A 17102-nucleotide genomic window follows, 5' to 3' on the forward strand; every position below is an offset into this window, starting at 1 on the left:
AACCTTAGTAAAATTGTAAATATTAAATTGTCTATATATAATGCTGAGCTTAACTTAAGCGTCGCATATTTGAGCTTTCATCCTGCATATCTTCAATCTTGGTGTAAGAGTTGTAATGAGAAAGCTGTCTCAGCGGGGCGACTTCTCTTTCCCTTGCCTCTTCAGGACGATTACGTACTTTCGTTTCGAGAAACTTTGCCGTATGCTTCAACACATCTTTGAATACTACTTTCTTTAATTCCATTAACAGGTCAATCATACGCATGGTCTGGTTCTCAAAAGTCAATTGTGGGAAATGGAAGATGAAGTTTGTCACATTAGCAATACGCATAGCACCTTTACCGCGGAAACTTATGCATAATTGAAAACTGTTGATAGTTAGATTCTCCATTATAAAGAAATCAACAGATCGTTGAACCATCTCATGCAAATCCGGGCTTTTCTCTCCGGCTAAATTCACGTAGTCTTCAGTAAGCTCGGGATCGTAGGTATCATCTGGTTCATCAGTTTCTTTGCCTCCGTCTTTGCCTGATATATTGGCATTGAACTCGGTTGGAAACAACCACGTAATGATTTTCTTCAATGTCTCCTCCTCTAATGCCATGGACAAGTCAGCCAAATTCGTCTCAATATACTGTATGACTTTGATGCCGCCCACTGGCGAATTCATCGCCCAATTGATGTCAATGAGCGGTTGATCTTGTGATCTATGCTGACTTCTTTTCAGAGACGTCGATAAGTAAGGTCCGAAAATGCTTTTATAGGTTGCTCCCTTTTGAAGGTCAAAGGTTTGAGCCATATCAACTGTAGCCCTATTCCTGTTAAAGCCACTGGATGTTTCCTCTCTTTGAAAGTGAAGTTTGGCAATCGCAACATCCAGGAATGAAGTAGAATCGCTTTCCAGCATGTGAAGTATGATTTCCTTGGCATGGAAATTCCACAACAAACAATGATCTGGGTTTGCTGCCCATCCTTGATTAGAACCAAACACTCTCATCATGATATAGAGTCGCAGCCAATGATCTGCTTTCTCGTTACGAATGGCCGCAAATTCCTGTGTATCAGCGGAGTCGAGGATATGCCTCCTGTAGAGGAACTCCTGCTCAACTGCCGAAAGGACTTTCAAGTTCGTTTGAATCTTTGATAACATTTGATTTAACTGAGCTCCATCCTCTGTATCTAACCCTATAGTTAGCTTTTCAATTTGCTTGCGCAGTTCTGCACTTTCGGGCTCCATATACATAATAAGGTTGGTGACCAGCCTGTAGAGTGTAATATACCTTTCCGAATTAGATTCAACCACAATTAAAGGAACATAAGCACTTAAGGTATCTCTTACTTTCCCCTGATTCATATTATACAAGGTAGGCCGTTGAGAGACATTATCATACAAGGAAACAGCAGAAAGCTCCTTAACAACTGCGTTAGAAGCTAGGGGCTCTGGGTCGTAACAGAGATCAAGACTCAGCCAAGGTGGCCACTGAGTTTCATCCTCTTGTCCATAGCCGCTGAGTGAAAAGAATACTTCGTGAAACCCTTCCCGATCAACGTGATACTCATCCTTACGGAAATGAAAAACATTGCCCTTAATGAAATGTACCGCGTATCGTTTGAGAAATGCTTCATCGCTGTATTGAGCTTCTTTGTTTCCAAAAGACATGACTTTCATCATGATGCTGGGCGCGGCTACAACGACACATGAATCAGGCTCTTGTTCAGTGATCAGCTGAATTTGAGGACTTATGAAATGGACTATGTGATTATGATGAACCTCGTAATCAATGTCAACACCCAGTTCTGATATTCCTTCTTTGAAGATCTTCTCCAGGACTTCGTTAAAATTCTCCTCGTTCGACCTGTTTAGTTCTGCTTCAAATTGGGAGCCATCCCTGTTCTGACTATCGATACTGTTACGATCGGTATCTCCAGGAGCGTTTTTGCGTCGAATAATTTCATCAATCAATTTTGAGCATTGCTGCTCACTGAGAGATGATAATTGGCGACTCAGACTGAGGTAATGTAAGTATTTGAAAACGGCATTTCTTGTGCCTTCGTTCCACTTTAATAACATTTCACAAACATGGTATCTGTTTTCGTATTCGTTCGCAGCTATGACCGAGTTTTGAACCATATTGATCATTGGGTAATTGAAAGATGGCTCAAAATTCTCACAGTCTTGTTTCCTTTTGAGCGTTTCAAAATCTTTGAGCAGTAACTCAACTTTTTCAATAGCCGTATTGGTCTTCTTTATATGTCTTTTGATGAAAGTAACGTCTGATTCATCATCATTCCCACTCAGCTTTTGCTCCAACTTATCCTTGTACTCGATCAGTCGCTCTTTTCTCTCACGAAGAGCTTTGAACGGTAATTTTAGCGGTTCGCCAAATACACATTTGTGTGATATATTATTCTTGAAAGGAACTATGCGCTTATGCGTGTTGGGATCAACTTGGAACTTGTCACCATACGAGGCACGCCTTCGGTACTTGAATTGGCAAGAATAAAGTAGTCTTAACATCCGTAAATTGGGAACGTAGCTATCAATGTCAATAAAATCAGTATCTTCGAAATCGGTAGGATCGTACCAAGCCAGGTCATTATCTGGAATTTGGATGTTCGAATCCTCTTTCTCCTCAACAAACTTGGCACTTTTGAATGTAGCCTCCACAGCTCTAATATCGATAGCCGCCGTGGAAACATCACCTTCCAAAAATTTGAGATTCATGATTTTCTTTGTCTTATCCAGTCCTTCTTGGTACTTGAGCATGACCTCCTTTCTCTGATGGAGATCCATAACGAAGTGCTCTGTCTTAGCTTTCAGCCCTGCAAACTCCACAGCCTCCCCATTATTTTTCTTCAACTCATGAGAGCTGTGGATACTATGAGCAATGTGAGTTATGTAAAGAGGGGCAACGTCAGCGTGATATGATATGGTGTACAAATGCTCTCCGAATTTAGGGCTAATACTTTGAAGCCCAAACAAAGGACCCCTTCTAACGGGGAGACCTCCCGCAAACGATCTCCACCAAGTCATGAAGGTATGTAAACCCGCAGGGCTTAATTGCATTTTGTTGTATGCATTGACACCATTTGATAAAAGGAGAAATGACATATGGATGAAGTCACTCCTGAATCCAGCGTATGAATCGTGACTGCCTTTGTCCTCCACCGCTTTTGGATTACATAGCCTAGTATCATAATGGGGCCGAGAAGAAATTGTTCTGTCCTTGGTTCCTAGTTTGAGCCTCTCTAGAACTATCCCCACGTTCAATGCAATACCACCTGCCAAACTGATACCAGTTTTTTCGATGTAGTGAGAACGCATAGCAGCAGCCTCTGATGCGTGCCTTCGTGATTTTTCCAAATCCAGCATATAATAGAAGGAAGCATATTGTTGAAGATTGGTGTTACTGTGGCTAGGGATAAAGACAGTTTGGTCAGATGGTTGACACCAAACTAACAAAGGCTTCGCGAAATGGTTCGGTATGCTAAAATGAACCTTCTCGGCCGTGCAAGAAAGAAAATTCAGTGGATCGTCACTTTCGTTGCAATTGAGCACAACATCATCGGAGAATCCAATAATGAATCCCGCAGCATCTTGTCCAATCTTATGTGGGCTCCTTCCACCTTTCAAGCAAACTTCGAACTTTCCCTTCTCTTTCCATGAAACTTTTACTCGAGCATGAAAAATGTACCTCATTTTGTCCCAGAAACCTATTTTAGGAGAAGGATCGATTGGAGGTTTCGAGAAGTTATCGAGGCATTGCATTGTTTGTTGGATCGCAGGTTGATACCCACCTCCCCAGGTCACTTGAGTGGTGCCATTGGAGTTTATATCAAATCGCAAATCTGTAAAAATCTTGGGAGTTGTCAAAGTTCTCGGAACCATGAGTGAGTAGTATTCATCACCTTCCTTTGTTAGGGATGGGACGAGAGGCACAAATATTCGTCTTATTTCCTTTTTTGATTGGATCATATCCTCTGCGAGTATCAAGTTACCATGAATTTGGATGTTCTTTCCATTATCAGTCTGAGATTTGCCTAATCGTGGAATGTACACCATCGGTAATGGGTAATCTTTCAAGTGCCATCGTATTTCTTTGAACTTCGCGTCGAGATACATGGGAATCATTATCGAATACTGACTACTTTTGGGGACACCTTTGCCAACGTCGTGGATGAAATTTGGAACTCCCTCTGTACCAAATGACGGCCGAAACACATCGATATCGACACCCTCGATAATCAAGTTGGTCAAGAAGGGGTGCGTGTCGAATGGAAGGACTTTATGGTTGAATACTTCAGGCAATGCGGAGTAGTTAACGTCACCCCATAGGAAGGCGAAGTTGTTTTCAAAAGTTTGCTTCTCTTTCTGTTTATATTCTTTTATTCTTCTGATCCAAGATGTTGAAGCGTTTTCGAGCAGACGGTGATAAGCTTCCTCGATTTCAGGTGGGATAAGATTCTCATCTTCATTTAGGTCATCAGGTTTGGCATCCTCCGAGTTTACTCGTTTGTCACCTAGATTAGTAACGCTGGCACTTCTTTTCAATCTAAACTTTCTCTTGATAGCATGAACAGCTTGCATTAGCTCACAAGCCTTATATGGAGCCATTGTCTGAGTTTTGGACAATCTCGACTTGTTTCGTTTTAGCAAGTCTGCAGCAGTACGCTTTTCGAATTCTTCTAACTTGGCTAATCTAGATTTTTGCTCTTCCAGACCTATTTGACATATCATACTAATTTCTGCCTCAAAAGGATCGTCATCAATGCTGAATAACACTCTTTTTGATTTGAGATTGATTTTAGGGAGAGATGGTGTCTTAACTGGATGAGGGTAGATGACGCAATCATCCTTCGAAGTCTTGAAACTATGAATAATTTGCTTCATCGATTTGTAAAATGTTGGAATATTGTCAACAAGGGTGTAGAGTTCGAACTTATGAGGTATACTGAAATGCCACGTCTCATTTTCAAGAACAATTGCTGGTGGAAGGGAATCGAACTTATCGGAGTCACTTTTCATCTGATCTATTGTTTGATGGATATCCGCGAGTATGCGAAATCGCAAAACGGTAATGAGACGGACCCAATAGTTTGGAAATAGTGGTGATTCAACACAGAGTCGGAAATTGGAACCATTCATGGCTATGTCTGAGAAGTTCTTGATGGTCATGAATATCGAAGAAGTCTGAACCCTCGCCGTCAGTCCATTAGGTAGTACGAATATTTGGCTCATGACTTCTGATGAGAAGTTGAACTGCACGATACTCTTCAGCTCTTTCCAGCTGATGTAATGGTAGAACCTCTTTCTTCTGGTTAAAGAGACGGCCATGAAGTGTTTCTTCGCCAGGGATTCGCGATTATGAGAGCAGACATCACGACCAAAAATCAGTTTCAGTGTATGGATACCCGAGATGACGAGAAAGATGTTCATAATAGAAATGACGGACTTTGCTCTCTTATTGTCAATTTGGACTATTATTCTTCGCTCCTCTTGAGGTTCGAAGGAGGAAACGTCTGGAAATACTTTAATTGACATCACCGAAACCTTTGAAATAGCCTTAGTTGACAACGTATTTGGGGCATTAGGAGTTTCGCAAACAATTGTAGATGACATCTCATTAATCAAAATATTAAAATTCCACTGATGTTCAATTTCTGTCTCATCACTAGTTGAGATATCATCAAGCGCTTGATCATGGAGACGATCATAGTCACTGGACTGTCCCGATTGCACCATAGTGGTCCTTCCCGTTTCGATCTTGCTATGCCATTGTGTCTTGTTCCCGAACAAAGCAATTTGGATCTTATCAGTCTCATGGAAATATTTTCTCAACTTGTTATCAACTAAATCCTCAGGACTTTGAGAATCAATATTGGAAAAGACGCAGGGAGGCATGAATACCGATCTTGCCCCCAACATGAAAGAAACGTTTCTTAGATCGATCTTGACGTAATCCAAAAAATCAGGTAACCTCCTGAACATTAGCTCGCTAGGCAGCATTTGTTGACACTTCAAGCTCTCCCCAATCTTAGAGCACTCAGCTTCAGTATTTTTCAGCCTCTCAGCAAACTTTTCGTAATAGCTCATGAAGTAGTTTTCCTCCACGTCTAAAACTCTTGAGTCAAGTTTCTTGATAATGTTATTCATCATGATCATAGTCGGTAACTCCGAAAGGTCGACTTTAAACGTATCAACGTTTACTTTCACGGCGATTACCGGTTCGGGCACCAAATCAACTTGATTTTTAATGCCAATATTATCAATGGCTAAGATAGGTCCCTTGTAGTCCTTCTTCCTCATTACATGCTGTGATTTAAAGGCAAGCATCTCGATATTGCAATTAACGCCGTAGTGCGCTTCACTGCCCTTTTCAGCACCTTCTTTCATAAATCTCTCTGTATTGTAGTCGAGCATTAGTGCTGACAATTTGTGCATCATAAAATCACCTTGGTCGCTAATGATCACACGAGGATCTTCCAGAGTCAGTTTGACACTGATTAATGGCAGTAACGATTTGAAATAGTTGAGCAAGACTTTTTTCCTCACCACCAACGCAGAATACGATTTGCTCTCGTGTGAACACTCGGGTGCAACCAAAGTACTTGAGAAGACCTTGATGTTCTTCTTAAAACATTTGAAAAGCGATAGATGGTCAACATCTATATCGACAGTAGGTGATGATATGTGACCCTTGATGGTACAAATGGCATTTTGCAACTCACTAATCCTCTCATAGTCAAACTTTTGAGAGATTAGGTTCGTCGAGCCAAAGATGGACACGTTGGGAATCTCGCACATCTTTAGGGTCTGTTGTCCACCCTTTGCACATTTGCCTCTCATGTTCATCGAGATGCAAAACCCTGTCATCGTGATGTTAAACTTGAAAGGAGTGTCTTCGTCCTGAAACAGTAATTTGAAACCAGGCATATGTTTCTCAAATCTTACAGCATTGAATGACAGATTTTCTGCAAACAGGTTCAGACTCAGAAATTGATTCAATTCCATCAAATCAGGGTGTGTAGTCATTGGGACATGATCGACCGTGATTTTATCTACAGAAGCGGTCAACCGTGCCACTGGATGCAATGAATGACGAACCTGCCCAATTATGGAGAGCAAATTATCCGTAGCGATTTTGATTTGGTCTTCTAAGTTAAGGGCATCCTGTACCATGTTTTTCTTACCTTTCTCCACCTGTAATCGACTCAAAACGTCCATTGGAACCGTTAGATCCCCTACTTTAAGATCCAGACTCAAGTCCCGTAACGGGAACTTGTGCCCAATATCCTGCGATATCACTTCGCATTTCGAAGTAAAAGAAGCGTCCTCGCATAGAATTTGACCTTTCCAACCGAATTGCACCATAATAAGATTCGCAATAAAGAGATTTTGCACCTTAGGAGCTTTGAAAGTGACTTCGAGGGTTGCAAACGTAATATTGGCGGGCTCCACATTCACGTCAAAGAAGCTAACTTTTAGGCCATCAACCACCCGCATCATAAAACTATAGTATCGCTTTAACCATGGACTCTTGGGTTGAGAGGACTTCTGCGAAGCCGGAACAGCACGAATAGTCAGTCCACGTACAACCACACGCTTATCCAAGGGTAAAAATCGTATTGAATCTATCTTTAATGCATCTCGATAGCCAATTCCATGGATTTTAAGCGTAAATGGATTGATATACGCCACCGAAAGGCCGAAGAAAGCCTTTAATAACAGATTAATCAGGACGCCGCCCACCAAAACAACCGCGATCACCCGTACGGCAAGACTACCATCATAAAACATGGTCTGCTGGCTTTCCATACACGATAAAGACCCATAAAGATCCAATGTGGGTTGATAACTTATTGGTGCTACTCTTATACCTCGTGTTCCTCGTATTCTTTATAAGCTAGTTAGCGCTCTTGGCAAAAAAGAAGGGTAAACATTGCTTTCAAGGATCGACGGTTCTTTGTCCATTCGAAAAAGAGGCGACAGCCGGGAATCGAAGCGCCGCGCGCCAAGCATGTAATAACTAGATATCTTCATGGCTGAAGCTCTTAAATATAGGTTTTAGTAGAGTTTCCGTCCTTGTGCCCTAGGAATTTGATATTGGCTTAATTACTGCGTACCTTTATAAAAAAAAAAAGGTCGCTTGCAAATCATCAGTGAAGTCATGAGATCACATCCATTCGACTTTACGCTAGTGTAACATATTTACGTACTGTTGATTAACTTGGCGATAGGGAAGGCCGATCCTGTCAATTTTAGTAGAGCTGTGAAAAATTTACTGAGAACAAGTAATTGAGAAGCAGTGATCCATTCAATTCGAAGTATTAAAAAACTCGAAATTTTGTAAGTCACAGTTGAGACGCAAGTAATGAGGGCCAAACTCTTCTTTGAATCCCATGCAACTTTTAAAAGTCTCTTGGACATTGTATCAATAGATACCAAAGCAAGAAGATGTGAAAATATGATCCGAACCTATTGCTAATTTGTCTCTTACTGATCAAGATATATCAAACCTCATATGTTTGAAAGCACTATAATCTAGATTTCAAATTTAGCCTGCAGAAGCCCAATACAGGACTTTAAGTTAAGTACATACTTTTGCAAATTTTCCATTTAGCTTCTTCAAACATAGTCTGCAACAAAATGTATAGTTGCTCACATGAAGTTAACGGTCTAGACAAATGAGACTTGGCAAATTACAATCAGAAAGCGCATGAAAAGCTTTTCAAAATTGCATCAAAGCAGAAGTACAATATGGTATAGACATATAAGTATATAAGGACTAGCCCTATATGAACGAACTATAATTGCTCTTTCAGAGCGGTGTCAAAAATCTTGAGGTATCTTGGGAATTATAATAATAGGAAGGCGGCGAAGAACAGACCAGAGATGCCCGCACCTAGTCTGTTAGCTGCACCTTCGTAAATTGGTACCGAAGAAGCAGTGCTCTCACCTGGAGCAGCAGTACCTTCAATGGTAGAGGAGGCCAGGGTTCCACTGCTGTAGGAAGTCACAGTGACACCGTTACTGACAGTCTCGTATGCAGACGTAGCTTCCTCGGTTGGTTGAGCAGCAGCCTCAGTGGTCCCTTCAGTTATAGGCAGGATAGTAACGTAAGTGACTGGTGTACCTTCACTGGTGGTTACATAAGTCTTAGTCTCGCGTGGGGCAGTGTAAGTCTTTGTGTAAGTTACTGGTACACCGTTGCTCGTAGAGACGTAGGTCTCAGTGACACATGGAACGGTGTAAGTAGTGGTGTGAGTGACTGGAGTACCATTACTGGTAGACACGTAAGTCGAGGTTTCGCATGGAACAGTGGTGGTCTCCGTCTCAGTGACTGGAGTACCATTGCTCGTGAACACAGAAGTTGAGGTCTCACAAGACTCACATGGAACAGTGTAGGTAGTGGTTTGAGTGACTGGAGTACCATTGCTTGTTGTAACGTAGGTAGAAGTCGAGCATGGAACAGTAGTGGTCTCGGTCTCTGTGGTTGATTGGTAAGTAGTAGCGGTACTTGGCATCAAAGTCGTAGGACCAGAGCTTGATGGGCCAGAGCTTGATGGGCTGGAAGCAGGTGCTTGAGAAGTAGAAGGCTTCGAAGTTGGTGGTAGGGAAGTAGAAGGACCAGAGCTAGGTGGCTGGGAAGTAGAAGGCTTCGAGCTTGGTGGTTGAGAAGTAGAAGGCTTCGAGCTTGGTGGTTGAGAAGTAGAAGGCTTCGAGCTTGGTGGTTGAGAAGTAGAAGGCTTCGAGCTTGGTGGTTGAGAAGTAGAAGGCTTCGAGCTTGGTGGTTGAGAAGTAGAAGGCTTCGAGCTTGGTGGAAGGGAAGTAGAAGGACCAGAGCTAGGTGGCTGAGAAGTAGAAGGCTTCGAAGTTGGTGGTTGAGAGGTAGAAGGCTTCGAAGTTGGTGGTAGGGAAGTGGAAGGACCAGAGGTTGGTGGCTTCGAGTTTTCAGTAGAAGGACTTGAAATACTGGTAGTTGGCTTGCTTGAAGTAGAAGTTGGAGTCTCATCACATGAAGTGGTACCGATAGGGATTGTTTCCTCCCATTCATCACATGAAGTGGTACTGATAGGGATTGTATCCTCCCATTCATCACATGAAGTGGTACTGATAGGGATTGTTTCCTCCCATTCATCACATGAAGTGGTACTGGTAGGGATTGTTTCCTCCCATTCATCACATGAAGTGGTACTGGTAGGGATTGTTTCCTCCCATTCATCACATGAAGTGGTACTGGTAGGGATTGTTTCCTCCCATTCATCACATGAAGTGGTACTGGTAGGGATTGTTTCCTCCCATTCATCACATGAAGTGGTACTGGTAGGGATTGTTTCCTCCCATTCATCACATGAAGTGGTACTGGTAGGGATTGTTTCCTCCCATTCATCACACTCAGGCTCCACTGTCGAGTCCTGGTGACGCCTTTCAAGCGCCTGGCTGTCAGGAATAGCCACAGCGACCGCTGCAACACCTGAAGCAGCTTCCGAGGCCAGAAGCAGCAATAAAATGGAAGAAAGCGAGTGTAACATCTTAAGTGCTGGTTATCTGAGTATGAGAGAAAGAGAGAGGAATAAAAACTAATCAATTCATCTGAATTGGACCACCTTTTATAACTTATTCTCCCCACTCAATTGCTCAATCTCCAAACTTCTCATCGTTTATTCCCTCGACAACGGTCCCCAAATCTGTTCCCTACGTCTAATCCCTCTGTTTCAACATCAACGAATGGTCCTCTCTAAGACATTACCGCAATTGTGCCAGGGCCAGGCCCTAGGTTCCACTAGTTTCACCTTCCCATAGCGGAATCTTGCTCCTGTTAGTAGCCGATGATGCTGTTCTGGCTAGGCATAGTCGACTTTTGCGTAACAAAAACGCTCACTATAGGCACATCACTTCTTGGCAGTGAATTGACCAAAAGAGATTTTCAGCAAACTTGCTAACCTATTTCAGCGGCTACCTGTGCTCGATTAGGAAATAATTTTTCTGTCATCGGTTCCAGAACCCGTCGATGCCAAATCTTTACCCTATCGGGCCCTATCGAATTGCACAATGCCCAATCGGGCAACTCTCTCCAAGCAACGTCCCCCTGCCGCATCGAACGTCCCCAAAGTGGTAACTCTTGTTTATTTCCAGTTCTGGAACCACGTCTCTATTCAGTGACGTCGCCAGGCATTCTTGGCCGTAACTAATCGTAATCTTGTTGCTTTAAAAGGTATCGAGAATTCTATCAAACAGCAACCAAAAGATCTTCTTATTGTCTGCCGCTGCTATGACAATAGGCAAGTAGTAATTCATTGTGATTGTGATTTTATTGGGCATGTGGGCTTTGTATTCAATGACTTCATAGTAGGTATAAGCGAAGCGTTTTAAAAAAGGGATATCTTTAAACGAGTTCGGTTAGAGCTAGTTCCAGACCATTTAATTTGTATGAATCAATTCTTTATCGGTTGAAGAGCTACTTGATAATCAGCCGAAGATGTTTAACTCTTGTTCATGATATGGATTGATATGATTGAATTCTTTGTTTATGATTTGAAAGTTCACTCTTACCCGGCTGTAAGGTGTGATGAAGGTGAAAAATTTGCAACATTACTGCGATTAAACAAGATATTGATGCGATGAGCAAGAGACTATAGCCTATTTGCAACCCAGTATATCACTATGGCTCCACCTAAGAAGACTGTGAAGATGGATCTGAACTCCTTCCTCCAGGACGACACATTCGGGTCGTCCTGGGCAGAGGAAGATGTCGACTTAAACAAGATTACTATCCCAATCGAAAGCTTGAAGGCTAATACTATTCCATTGGAGGAACTGGCTGCCGCTAAGCATGCCGGAGCCGGGGGCTCTGGTTCCGGGTTCAGAGGGTCTCGTTTGGACCCTGCTTTGGGTGGTGGAAGAAACGATTTCCAGGAAAGAGTAGAATACCCTGTTCCAACACATCCTCCATACAGAGCTATTATCAATAATATTCCATGGGATATCTCTCCCGAGGGTGTCCAAGCTTGGGTTGAAGACGGTTTGCATAAGGAAGGTGCTGTTGCGGAAGTTGATTTGCCCAGAAGTATGAAGGATCCAACTCGTTTAAAAGGTATTGCTTTCCTGACTTTGAAAGAACGTGAAGATTTGGTTCATGCTTTGACTTTTAATGGTACCAAGTTGAATGAACGTACTGTTTATGTTTCTGTTGCCGCACCAAGAAGAGATGGTTATGGTAGTGGTGGTGGTGATTTCGATTGGAACGGAGCTCGTGGTTCGAACTACCAGGCCAGTGGGGATTCTGCAGGTCCTGATCTCGATTGGGGTGCAGCTAGAGGCTCAAACTACCAAGAAAGGCGTGAGAGAAGAGAGGAACCAAACTTGGATTGGGGTGTCGCAAGAGGTTCTAATTACGAAGAAAAACGTGAGAGACGTGAGGAACCAAACTTGGACTGGGGTGTCGCAAGAGGTTCTAACTATGAGGAGAGACGCGAGAGACGCGAGGAACCAAATTTGGATTGGTCTGCTGCTAGAGGTTCTCAATACCAAGAAAGAAAACCAAGAAGAGAGGAGCCAAACCTGGACTGGAGTGCCGCTAGAGGTTCTCAATTCCGTGAAAGAAAGCCAAGAAAAGAAGAACCACAACTTGACTGGGGTGCTGCTAGAAGTGGCCAAGCTCCAGAGAAGAAAACAAGAGCCAACTTCACCAAGAAGCCTGTCGCGGCTGAGAAGACTGAAGATAAGCCAAAAATTCAAAGATCTGCGTTCGATGTGTTGAGCAACGATGACGATGAAGAGGAAACTGCGGATGAAGAGACCAAGAAAGAGACTAAGGAAGAACCACAAGTCGCTCAATTGGCTCAAGATACCAGCAAATTGAACGTCGAGGATAATGATGAATGGGAAACCGTCGGCAAATGAGCTCTCATGACTCTTGTAGAATACTATTTCTAACAATGTACAAATATTTAACTGTCAATTTTAGTGTTATAGAACCATTGTTTACGAGCGCCCGCGTTGAAAGAGTCCTATGTTTACATAAACATTAAATATAAGACGGATTGAGAGACACAAGAACAACTCCCCAATAACCAAGATGAAGGAAATCGATGCTGATTTCGGACCTCTTCGTAAGTCTAAAGCAAAAGTCGATTCCAAACGTATCCTCAAAGATAGTGCAATCGATCATGAACAGAATAGTGTTTTGCAAAAGATAACGTTGCTGCCAATCAGAAGAGATAGTACCAACTCCGTTACTAAACCAAAAAAACTGAAGGATACTGATATACTCAATGACAAAGAGACTGAGATTCTACAAAAAATTCGCCTAGTAACTAAGAGTCCAAGTACGGAGAAGGTCGAAACATTGGATCCCGAATTCAGAAGGTTTAGGCAATACCTCCTGCGAAGCATATGCCAAGAATTGCCTCCCGAGGAAAACAAGTTGCTAAGTCATTTACGTGAACCAGAGCAAGAGATCGACAGGATTTTACGACAAGCGATTGTTCAGAAGGAGAGCCACTCCAGCATAATAATAGGACCGCGAGAGAGCTACAAAAGTTTTCTCTTGAACCGTGAACTTAACCTTCTGTCCCAGAAATATAAAGATCAATTCATTACCATAAGATTAAATGGGTTCATTCATTCAGAACAAGCGGCCATCAACGGCATCGCAACACAACTGGAACAACAATTGCAAAATCTGCGAAACACCCCTATCCCTACCCGAAAAGGTTCAGATATCAGTAGTGGTTCCTTGACTGAGGTTTTTGAAAAGATTTTGAGAGTGCTCGACTCTACATCTACCACACACCATCAAAAAAGGAATAAAAATAACGCCACTACCAAGCTTACCGTCATATTCATATTTGACGAAATTGATACATTTGCAGGGCCAGTAAGACAATCCCTACTTTATAATTTGTTCGATATGGTTGAACACGCAAGAGTTCCAGTTTGCATCCTAGGCTGTACAACAAAATTGAATATTCTCGAGTTCTTGGAAAAGAGAGTGAAGAGTAGATTTTCCCAAAGAATCATCTTTATGCCCCAAATTGAGAATCTCGAACAGTTTGTCAAAATTACTGGAGAATTATTAAGACTAGACCGTCCCTCAGCTTATAAATATGGTGAAGATTGGAATCGAAAGATTGATGAAACGCTGTCGGATGAAAAGTCAGAGCTACATCGCCTGGTCAAAGTGAATTATGAAACTTTTCGATCGATACCGTATTTCAAGAATAGCATCATACCACTAATTTATGGCGCGCCAGATTTCGAAAACCTGTGTCATTTAATAGATACCAGCGGTCCGATCAAGGAATACATGAACAATCAACTAGGGAATAGCCTAACATCATTAGTTCAGTCGCTGTCGGACTTAGAGCTTGCTATACTCATATGTGCAGCTCGTACTGCGCTGAAAGCCAAGGATGAAACGATAAATTTCAATCTGACCTACGCAGAATACGAAAGCATGACAAAAGCTCTCAACGCTAAGATCCCGACGGTTGCAAAAACCGGCAAATCAGTAGAAGGATCATCAGTGCTCTTTGACAATGCAATAAAGTTGTGGAAAAAAAAGGATGTGAAAAACGTATGGGAAACTTTGATCAATCTGAACTTTTTGACGGAGAAGTCTGCTGTCGGTTTACGTGAGTCAGCTATTGCGGTCTTCTATGCAAGTAATTATCAGCTTCAAGGAACTACGATCCCGTTTGACTTGAGATTGTATCAAACGCATGTCACACTATCAGATCTCAGGCGCATTGTTCCTAGATCGTCACTTCACTACCCATGGACTCAACTATAGACAACGCAGACAAATTACAAGCGTCTGTGCTCCCAGTTAAACAACGTTCCACGCCTTTATGTAGTTACACTTTAGTTTACAGCCCATCGCTCTGATTGGAAACAAGAGAATGCCAAATAATGCAAGCAAGCATTTCACAAGAATACAGCATACAATTGATAGAATAGCGCATAAACTTCCAAAATCAGTTGAATCATTGAGACTGTAATTCACTTTAGTTGACTTCATGATGGTCGTACAAAGAGCCCCATTTTTTTGCAACTGAAGTTGATCAACAGCAGACTATTAAAAGACTAAAGAATCAAGAGTAGTGCCAATTGCGCCATTTAACAGGTCGAAACTAGCTTGTACTGGTCTACCAATGATGGGAGATAATCCACAAGATGCGGCGAAAAAGGGCGACTTCAAATACAAGATTGGGAAGGTCAAACAGACGCCTTCGGTCAAGACAGATCCCAAGACTGGAAACAGTTACATAGAGCTGAAGGCTACACCGGAAGAAAAAGTCTATGGATGCACCAAATTTAGTGGTCATTATAAGGAAGAAAAGAAGCTGGGTCAGGGTACTTTCGGTGAAGTGTACAAGGGCATACATTTAGAAACACAAAGACAGGTTGCCATGAAGAGAATCATAGTCAATGTTGAGAAAGATCTTTTCCCAATAACGGCTCAAAGAGAGATTACAATCTTAAGACGACTAGATCATAAAAATATCATCAAATTGATTGAGGTAGTGTATGATCAATCACCATCGGCAACCAGCCGCCCCGATCAGGCACAAGCTTCGCGAAACAACTCTCCAGCCAAGTCATTTTACATGATTTTACCATACATCGTATCGGATCTTTCAGGTATTTTGCATAATCCTAGAATCAATTTAAAGCTAGGCGACATCAAGAATATGATGCTGCAACTTTTGGAGAGTATCAACTACATTCACTGTCAAAAATTCATGCATAGAGATATCAAAACAGCCAACATCCTCATAGACCATAACGGAGTTCTGAAACTGGCAGATTTTGGTTTAGCCAGGATATATTACGGGGCACCACCAAATTCGCGATATCCTGGTGGTGCGGGTTCAGGGGCCAAGTACACTTCTGTAGTGGTCACTAGGTGGTATAGGGCGCCGGAACTTGTGTTAGGAGATAAGACTTACACAACAGCGGTTGATATCTGGGGGGCTGGATGTGTATTTGCAGAATTCTTTGAGAAGAAACCTATTCTACAAGGTTCTTCCGACATAGATCAGGGGCATGTCATTTTCAAATTGCTAGGAACTCCTAGTGAAGCGGACTGGCCGCTTGCTAGATATTTGCCTGGTGCAGAGCTTACTAGAACCAAATATCCAGGGACATTGAAAGAAAGGTTTGGTAGTTTCCTGAATGACACTGGTTTAGATTTCTTGCAACAGCTGCTTGCCCTAGATCCTTACAAGAGATTGACGGCCATGTCAGCTGTTCATCACCCATTTTTCAAAGAAGAGCCGCTACCATCGACTAAACTAGAATTACCTTGTGAAGAAAGTCATGAATCAGATATCAAGCGATACAAGGAAGAAATGCAGCAAGCAATGTCTCAAAAGGCCCCGTCAGCACCTCAAGGTCATGTAACAGAGAGTTTGAATGTTCCTCGAGCTCCCAAAGGCAACCTTCCAAAGGCACCAGCAAGAAATCTTTTCCCTAAAGGACCTGCTGCGATGCCAGGATCTCACGCTACAACGCGAAACCCAGCTGTTCCACCACCTTTCAATCGAACTTCGTCTCGATATGAGAATGGTAGTAATTCAACAGTGAACCCCGGTTTCAGGTCCAATGGGGCCAATGGTTACAGAGCAGGAGAAGCAAGCAGTCGTTACGGTCATGAAACGGCTTCCCGAAATCCCAATGTGGCAGCTCGATTACCAACCGGACCTCAAGGCTCAAGGTACAACGGCAGACCGGTGGAAACGACAGGCGCAAACACTAATCGTCCCAGGGTAGAATTTAGTACTGCCAAGAACAGTAACTACGTTCAACGGCAGTCGGACAAATCAGGCGATAGTAAGAGATGGGGTCAAAGACAAGAACGGCAACTACATGCAGGGCTCCCAGCACGTCCCCGCAGTGATACACGAAATACCCCAGCTCAGCCAAGGCAAAGCCAGCAACAAGAAGAACGCCAAAGCCCGTCTGCCCCAACAGAGCAGAAAAAGCCAGGCGAAGAAGTCGGCAAGAAGGAGGCCAGCAATCTAGCCGACCTTTACTAAAAAAAAACAACTAGCAACTACGATGCCAACGCTTCACGTAAGTAATACTTCACTCACTC

General features: G+C 42.7%; 5 protein-coding genes across 5 annotated transcripts; 3 read left to right on the forward strand and 2 right to left on the reverse strand.

Annotated features, from left to right (window-relative positions):
* Nucleotides 1–49: 49 nt before the first annotated feature.
* On the reverse strand, nt 50–7816 carry FMP27 (Fmp27p; the record flags this gene model as incomplete). The annotated part of the gene is made up of 1 exon (XM_003683074.1): nt 50–7816. The coding sequence occupies one exon, from the start codon at nt 7814–7816 to the stop codon at nt 50–52; it is 7767 nt and encodes a 2588-aa protein (XP_003683122.1).
* Nucleotides 7817–8856: 1040 nt separating this feature from the next.
* TDEL0H00530 (uncharacterized protein) lies at nt 8857–10533 on the reverse strand (the record flags this gene model as incomplete). Its single annotated transcript, XM_003683075.1, has 1 exon — nt 8857–10533. One exon carries the CDS (start codon nt 10531–10533, stop codon nt 8857–8859), a length of 1677 nt encoding a protein of 558 aa, XP_003683123.1.
* A 1132-nt stretch (nt 10534–11665) lies between these two features.
* Nucleotides 11666–12904, forward strand: TIF3 (Tif3p; the record flags this gene model as incomplete). Its single annotated transcript, XM_003683076.1, has 1 exon — nt 11666–12904. One exon carries the CDS (start codon nt 11666–11668, stop codon nt 12902–12904), a length of 1239 nt encoding a protein of 412 aa, XP_003683124.1.
* A 175-nt stretch (nt 12905–13079) lies between these two features.
* ORC4 (origin recognition complex subunit 4) lies at nt 13080–14795 on the forward strand (the record flags this gene model as incomplete). Its single annotated transcript, XM_003683077.1, has 1 exon — nt 13080–14795. The coding sequence occupies one exon, from the start codon at nt 13080–13082 to the stop codon at nt 14793–14795; it is 1716 nt and encodes a 571-aa protein (XP_003683125.1).
* A 361-nt stretch (nt 14796–15156) lies between these two features.
* SGV1 (cyclin-dependent serine/threonine protein kinase SGV1) lies at nt 15157–17043 on the forward strand (the record flags this gene model as incomplete). The annotated part of the gene is made up of 1 exon (XM_003683078.1): nt 15157–17043. One exon carries the CDS (start codon nt 15157–15159, stop codon nt 17041–17043), a length of 1887 nt encoding a protein of 628 aa, XP_003683126.1.
* Nucleotides 17044–17102: the final 59 nt, after the last annotated feature.

The sequence above is a fragment of the Torulaspora delbrueckii genome, chromosome 8 (assembly GCF_000243375.1).
Source record: "Torulaspora delbrueckii CBS 1146 chromosome 8, complete genome".
In the NCBI taxonomy this organism is placed as follows: Eukaryota; Fungi; Ascomycota; class Saccharomycetes; order Saccharomycetales; family Saccharomycetaceae; genus Torulaspora; species Torulaspora delbrueckii.